The sequence below is a fragment of the Littorina saxatilis genome, linkage group LG8 (genome assembly GCF_037325665.1).
Source record: "Littorina saxatilis isolate snail1 linkage group LG8, US_GU_Lsax_2.0, whole genome shotgun sequence".
Taxonomy (NCBI): Eukaryota; Metazoa; Mollusca; class Gastropoda; order Littorinimorpha; family Littorinidae; genus Littorina; species Littorina saxatilis.
In genome coordinates this window covers 54,357,883-54,365,382 of record NC_090252.1, presented here as the reverse complement: position 1 = coordinate 54,365,382, position 7,500 = coordinate 54,357,883, and the positions used below count along the sequence as shown (strand labels likewise).

The 7,500-nt window shown below is 40.7% G+C and overlaps 2 protein-coding genes across 2 annotated transcripts in view; both read left to right on the top strand.

The window, feature by feature from the left end:
- Positions 1-3,337, top strand: part of LOC138973852 (uncharacterized) — a 5,715-nt gene extending 2,378 nt beyond the window's left edge. The window contains exons 3-4 of the mRNA XM_070346563.1: positions 1-3; positions 752-3,337. The exon at positions 1-3 is cut by the window's left edge and continues 99 nt beyond it. Coding sequence (XP_070202664.1) covers positions 1-3; positions 752-777 — 29 coding nt within the window. The 3' untranslated portion in view covers positions 778-3,337. The remainder of the gene's footprint in view (positions 4-751) is intronic.
- The window catches only part of LOC138973851 (uncharacterized), a 146,934-nt gene that overhangs the window by 34,499 nt on the left and 104,935 nt on the right, over positions 1-7,500 (top strand). The gene's annotated exons all lie outside the window — the stretch shown is intronic.

The window sequence follows — 7,500 nt, the reverse complement described above, 5'->3', positions numbered from 1 at the left end:
GCGGTAAGCACTGCATGTACACCGAGCAAAACAAGTTAAGGATATTTTTTTCAGTGGTATTGCCCAGATGTTAAACAGCATTTGTTTGGTCAGAAATATACGTGTATTTAATTTAAAGATTAGTCTTTCTTCTGGTCAAACATATGTTTTTTGGATCTGAGCAATATGTGGGTATACTTAACTTTTTTGCTCAGTGTATCTCGATCGGTATCTCGTTTGGTGTACAATAAAAGCCATTTCGCGGTTTGAGGCCTATGTTTGGCCAGGGATATATTTCCAAGAGTCGACTTGCATTGCGGACTCTTATTGGTGTTTAAACATCCTTGTGTACTTGCATACGCAATGAAGATCTGAATGTTACTGCGAACATCTCAGGATTTGGACACACGAGCGCTTGTTCGCGCGCATACGGAAAAAAAACCGGTTAACTGGATAGCGTACATCTTTCCTTAGAGAAGCTAGTTTTTTTCCCAAGAGAAAGCAACAAGATGTAACATGATTGAAACTAACAGGAATATGTGAAATGAACTTAACTTGCATTTTGGTTTTGGAAATGTACAACCAATGTCCATGCTTATCTTAAAACTGACAATGACAGCTCTTCGCCCGAACAAAGGAGTACTCAAACAAAGAGTGTTGTTATAATTATTTGGTTTTAAAATAACTTCGTTATAAGGTGGTTGAATTTATTCTTTCGCAGCTTATTGACATGTGTTAATGCACCTCATTCTTTTTTTTTAACATGTTGCAGGTACAGACTACGAGGTCCCCCCATAGGAACACTTTCAGCGACGACTTATCAGCCAACACATTGTTTTCTAACCTGTTTATTTCCTCTTAGAAATGTACGTGTCTTAACACTGACGAAAAATGAATGGAACAAATAAAACAATAATAACATACATACAACGTACATATGAACGCAAACATGGTCTAATCTGACTTCTTACAAAATTAGCTTATTCGTTTCCTCAGTGTATTGCTGTGTTTGCTCGATTTGTTAATTTCAAAGGAGAACAAATCCAACGACCTATATTCACAGAGTTGTCACGGGCACAGTTCAAGTGATAACTCAAACATGTGTTGACGAGCGCAGGGGCCTTGTAAATAAGACATTGGCCGTCTCGAAGGAGCGAACGAGAAGAAGAGAAGAAGACATCGGCCTCTTGATCGGAAGGTCGTAAGTTCAAATCCCGGCCACTACCGCCTGGTGGGTTAAGGGTGGAGATGTTTCCGATCTCCCAGGTCAAAACATGTGCAGACCTGCGAGTGACTTAACCCCCTTTGTGTTTACACGCAAGCACAAGACCAAGTGCGCACGCAACAGATCCTGTAATCCATGTCAGAGTTCGATGGGTTATAGAAACACGAACATACCAAGCATGCATCCTCCAAAAACGGCGTATGGCTGCCTAAATGGCGGGGTAAAAATGGTCATACACGTGCAAAAAAACGCCAAAAAACGGGGGAGTTTCAGTCCATGGACGCAGAAGGAGGAGAAGAAGAACATGTGTTGGAATTTCTAAATGTGAATATAACCATGTGCGGAAGGGTTGATAATATTAAGGTATTAGAACACACCTGACAGTACGCTGGAGTAGCCTCCCTTCCCGGATTTAGAACGTGTTTCGTGTCGTAACAGATTATCCACTTATTAGCCATATCCGTATGCAAAATAATGAAATAAACATTAGGAAATGTCAGAAGTTTACAACTATCGACATTCTCTATCAGTGCAATAAAAAACAATCGTTAGAACTTGCATTTACGACATGTCGTGCGTGAGAACGTGTCACTGTAAACAAGCACTTCTTGCCTGGCTGAAGAACCATACGAGTCAATCTAAAACAGACACTGAGTAATGTAAAGCAGTCTGCGGATAAACATAACAAACTGCTGATGAAAAAGTGTGTTCGTCCCTGCTCTGGATAAAAGACATTGGACTGATGACAACGTGGCAGCGTTCACGCGAACAGATTGTTTTGAGATTATCGCTTCTACATTTTATTGCACGTACTTGGGGCAGATCAGAATTTCACACTGGAAGATGACAAATTGGTCTTGTGAGTTGAGAACCACATGTTCTTTGCCGACAGAAATCACGATGGGACAAGATGCAGATTGTGTTGAAGAGATGTTTGCAGATTATCGCATCTACATTTTATTGCTCAGATCAATGCACGAAGTTGGGGTAGATCTGAATTTCGCAATGCCGGAAGACGACAAATCGGTCTTTTGAGTTGAGAACCACATGTTCTTTGGCGGCAGAAATCACTATGGGACAAGATGAGGATTGTGTTGAGGAGGTTAATACTGACTGACTTTAGATGAAGAGTTCCTAGACCTGGTTTTTGTAGAGAGGCATCATGATGATATCCTGTGTTTTTTTAACGTTCTTGGTGACAACGCGCCAGAATCGCACGAAGATCGAACTCTCGAAGAAAACAAGTTTATCGCTGAACATCGGAAATGTGAAAGTATTACTCTTCCTGTCTGATCAGTCTCCCCGTTCTTCTCCTCTTCTTCTTCTTCGTTCGTGGGCTGAAACTCCCACGTACACTCGTGTTTTTGCACGAGTGGAATTTTACGTGTATGACCGTTTTTACCCCGCCATTTAGGCAGCCATACGCCGCTTTCGGAGGAAGCATGCTGGGTATTTTCGTGTTTCTATAACCCACCGAACTCTGACATGGATTACAGGATCTTTTACGTGCGCACTTGGTCTTGTGCTTGCGTGTACACACGAAGGGGGATAAGCCACTAGCAGGTCTGCACATAAGTTGACCTGGGAGATCGGAAAAATCTCCACACTTAACCCACCAGGCGGCCGCGGCCGGGATTCGAACCCTCGACCTTCCGATTAGGAGGCCGACGTCTTACCCCCACGCCACAGCGCCCGTCAGTCTCCCCGTTAAATCTACAGGCTACATTATTTATCAGGTAACTTACCAAACCGGAGTGTGTGTTTGTCAGTGTCAGTGTGTGTGTGTGTGTGTGTGTGTGTGTGTGTGTGTGTGTGTGTGTGTGTGTGTGTGTGTGTGTGTGTGTGTGTGTGCGCCGGATTACCACCATTAACGCACCCTTTTGGACTTTTCTACGTAACCTTACTATGCCTGCTGTGACATTCACGAGGATTATTGTGATTCTTGGACAATCGTGTGCCTGTGCTGGACTTGCAGGAAGACAAACGGCGTCGGAACGTATACCTGCCAAGTGTGCATGCCCAGAGCGCAGTGTGAACCGAGAGTGAATGTGTCATTGTGTGGAAGTTTTGCTTGATTGATTTATTCATGATTTAATTTGCCTTTTGGTTCAATAGAAAAATCTGTGTACGTTATACTTTGTATTTTGTGGTGTGATTCGCCCGAGTGCGAGACCCCCATCCCCGAACGCCTCTGTGGGTAGAATTGTATAATTGTGCGAGTAACGTGAGTGTGTAGATGAGAATGTGTAGATGAGAATGTGAAAGTTGCTTTGGACCCAGACACACACAGCAGACTTCAACGCAACAGCTAAGTTTCAGCTTGACAAAGAAATTCGAGTGACACAGCTAAGGGCTGTACTTGTTATTTCTCTATTAAAACAAATGTTTCAAGATCTTTAGGCCAATAAAAAATAAATTGTCTGTTTCTAATAACATGGGTAAACAAAATAGGGTAGGTAGGTAGGGATTTTTAATTTTTTTTGCCAGGATAGAATTCTTCAAAATAACTAAATGACACAAAGAGACAAGACTCGCTATAGATAAATTTATAAAATAAAAAGTAAAAGATGTGACAAAGAATATAAAATGATTGTTTTACCTGGTCTGGAATCTTCAGTAGTAATTGCATAAAAAAAAGTCTGATATACATATTTTGCTTCCCTATTTCTGTTCTGAAGTTTTTGATCATCTGACTACCTTGCTTTTCTATTTGGAAGACAATATGCACTCTTTTCGGAAAAATGGGTAGGGGGTGGGGGAAGTAAAAGCATCACAGTTCAAGATTTTGCGCGACAAGAGGTGTGTTTCTTTTAACTGTGATGAAGAGGGATAACTAAACTTGGTATCTAACACTATTTCTGAACACTGTAACCACTTTAGCACTGTTAATTTATTTTTTTCTGTCATCCAAGTTTTGAATTCAGCTTACAAAATGAGTAAACAAGTGTGTTTTTTCTGAATTCAACAGTTAAATAACTCTGTTGGGTGTTCTTTTTTGCTTCCCTATTTCTGTTCTGAAGTTTTTGATCATCTGATTACCTTGCCTTTCTATTTGGAAGATAATATGCACTCTTTTCTGAAGAATGGTTAGGGGGTAGGGGTAGTAAAAGCATCACAGTTCAAGATTTTGCGCGACAAGAGGTGCGTTTCTTTTAACTGCAATGAAGAGGGATAACTCAACTTGGTATCTAACACTATTTCTGAACACTGTAAACGCTTTAGCACTTTTAACTTATTTTTTTTCTGTCATCCAAGCTTTAAATTCAGCTTATAAAATGAGTAAACAAGTGGGTTTTTTCTGAATTCAACAGCTAAATCACTCTGTTGGGTGTTCTTTTTTGTTTCCCTATTTCTGTTCTGAAGTTTTTGATCATCTGATTACCTTGCCTTTCTATTTGGAAGATAATATGCACTCTTTTCTGAAGAATGGGTAGGGGGTAGGGGTAGTAAAAGCATCACAGTTCAAGATTTTGCGCGACAAGAGGTGCGTTTCTTTTAACTGTGATGAAGAGGGATAACTGAACTTGGTATCTAACACTATTTCTGAACACTGTAACCAGTTTTGCACTTTTAATTTATTTATTTCTGTCTTCCAAGCTTTAAATTCAGCTAATAAAATGAGTAAAAAAGTGTGTTTTTTCTGAATTCACCAGTTAAATCACTATGTTGCATGTTCTATTTTGCTTCCCTATTTTTGTTCTGAAGTTTTGATCATCTGACTACCTTGCTTGTCTATTTGGAAGATAATATGCACTCTTTTCTGAAAAATGAGTAGGGGGTGGGGGTAGTAAAAGCATCACAGTTCAAAATTTTGCGCGACAAGAGGTGTATTTCTCTTAAAATTTGTGAAGAGGGATAACTCAACTTGTTATTTAACACTATTTCTGAACACTGTAACCACTTTAACACTTTTAATTTATGTTTGACTGTGTTCCATGCTTCAAATTGGGCTTCAAAAATGGATACATGAGTTTTTTTTCTCCAAATTCACCTGTAAAATCACTGTTTGATGTTCTATTTTGCTTCCCGATTTCTCTTCTTCAGTTTCTGATCATCCGATTGTTTTTTTGTTAACATATTCACAATACAATATCACAATTTCTTCAGTAGGGTTTGCGTGAAAAAATCTCATACCTATGCTCAAACTTCAGTCGTTATCTCAAAATTTTGTGCGACAAGCTTTATTCATTTTGTTTTTTCCTGATAAACAAAACACTGAACTAACATAAAAACAAACCTTTAAAACTGCCTAACCACTTTGAAATATGGCCTCAGGTGTGAACTCCAGCCTTAAACAATCCCCTGGACAAAGACGTCAGAGTGCATTGAACGACACAGTCTCACTAAATGCAAGGAAAGTACACCTAATATGACAGCAGTTGCACTGAGGATTGTCGGTGGGAGATAAAAGACTAAACACTTCAAGCAATCAGTGAAAGGGTTTTCGTGGGTTTTTTGCTCATAAGAAAGCACAATTTTGTATGATCTCTATTAACTCTTCATATTAATAGTATGTGTGTGTGTGTGTGTGTGTGTGTGTGGTGTGTGTGTGTGTGTGTGTGTGTTTGTGCGGGTGTATGTGCGTGAGCGTTTTTGTCACTTGACAGATTGAGCTGTCACTGATAATGTTATTTTTTAAGTTTGTTTGTTTGCTTAACGCCCAGCCGACCACGAAGGGCCATATCAGGGCGGTGCTGCTTTGACATATAACGTGCGCCACACACAAGACAGAAGTTGCAGCACAGGCTTCATGTCTCACCCAGTCACATTATTCTGACACCGGACCAACCAGTCCTAGCACTAACCCCATAATGCCAGACGCCAGGCGGAGCAGCCACTAGATTGCCAATTTTAAAGTCTTAGGTATGACCCGGCCGGGGTTCGAACCCACGACCTCCCGATCACGGGGCGGACGCCTTACCACTAGGCCAACCGTGCCGGTTATTTTTTAAGGACGGGATATGTTTTGAAATATATTTTAGTTTGGGAAATCAATAAACTAGAACTGGTGGAGCCTTCTTAGTGCAAAAACCAACATAGTTGACGTTTGTTGGTTTTGTAAAAAGAAGTGCTTGATCCGGGCCGTTACTGAATAAACGATGTAGGAAGTATTTTTGCTATTTTAATAAGACTCTGCTTTTTCGTGCCTGCACGCTAGCATATGTGCGCGCGTGTGTGTGTGTGTGTGTGTGTGTGTGTGTGTGTGTGTGTGTGTCTGTGTGTGTGTGTCTCTGTGTGTGTGTGTGTGTGTGTGTGTGTGTGTGTGTGTGTGTGAACGTACGCGAGCGTATGTGTGTGTGTGTGTCTGTGTGTGTCTGTGTGTGTCTGTGTCTGTGTCTGTCTGTCTGTGTCTGTTCTTGCGTAATTGTGTTGTTTCATTCATGTCCAATGCACAGGCAGTGCTGTATTTTCACAGCAAGTGTGTTCGCGGAACTGGCTAAGCTTTTGACATGCAGACGAGAGAGCTGAACAATATAGCAGCTATTATGAGGTTCATGGTATCTTATTCATATCGGCCGGTAGGAAAAGGCTGCCACAGTTAAATCAACTAGGTCGCTTTTGAAACAGGCGTTAGCCTGGTGTCACATATTCAAGGATCTTGTTTTAGTGATCCACCCGTGCGCGTTATCGGTGCATAATAGAAGATGACGGGAAGGAGAGGTGAATAGGCTCTAAAACACACACACACACACACACACACACACACACACACACACACACACACACGCACTCACACATACACACACACGTACACATACACAAACACACTCATACACACACACACACACACACACACACACACACACACACAAGTACAAATGTAGGCGCGGTTTTATCTTTTGAACGCTAGCGTTGTCTCGGCGTGAACATGAACTCCTGCAAAAACACGATATCTTTCCTCGATTCAGCTAGGTGCAGGTGACAAAACATGGATATTAGTTCTTTTTTGCTTACTTCTAATGCTGTTTACAAAGAAAAAAACCCGATTTGTTTTGTGATTGACACAAACTTCTTTATTAACCACATACATGATTGTAATGTATTCTTTGTCTCTCCCTCTCTCTCATCTCTGTCTCTGTCTCTCTGTTTCTCTCTGTCTGACTTTCAAACTGTCTTTCTCTTTTTCTCTCTCTATCTTTTTTTCTCTCTCTCAAATAGGAGAATATAGGAGTAATTGTGGACATTGTCTTTGCGCGCCAATCTTTGTAAAATGTAGAAAATACATATAATGAAGCTCAGGTTCTGTCTAATCTGATGTTATTAAGTTCACTTCCAGTTTCTCTTTCCCTCGTACT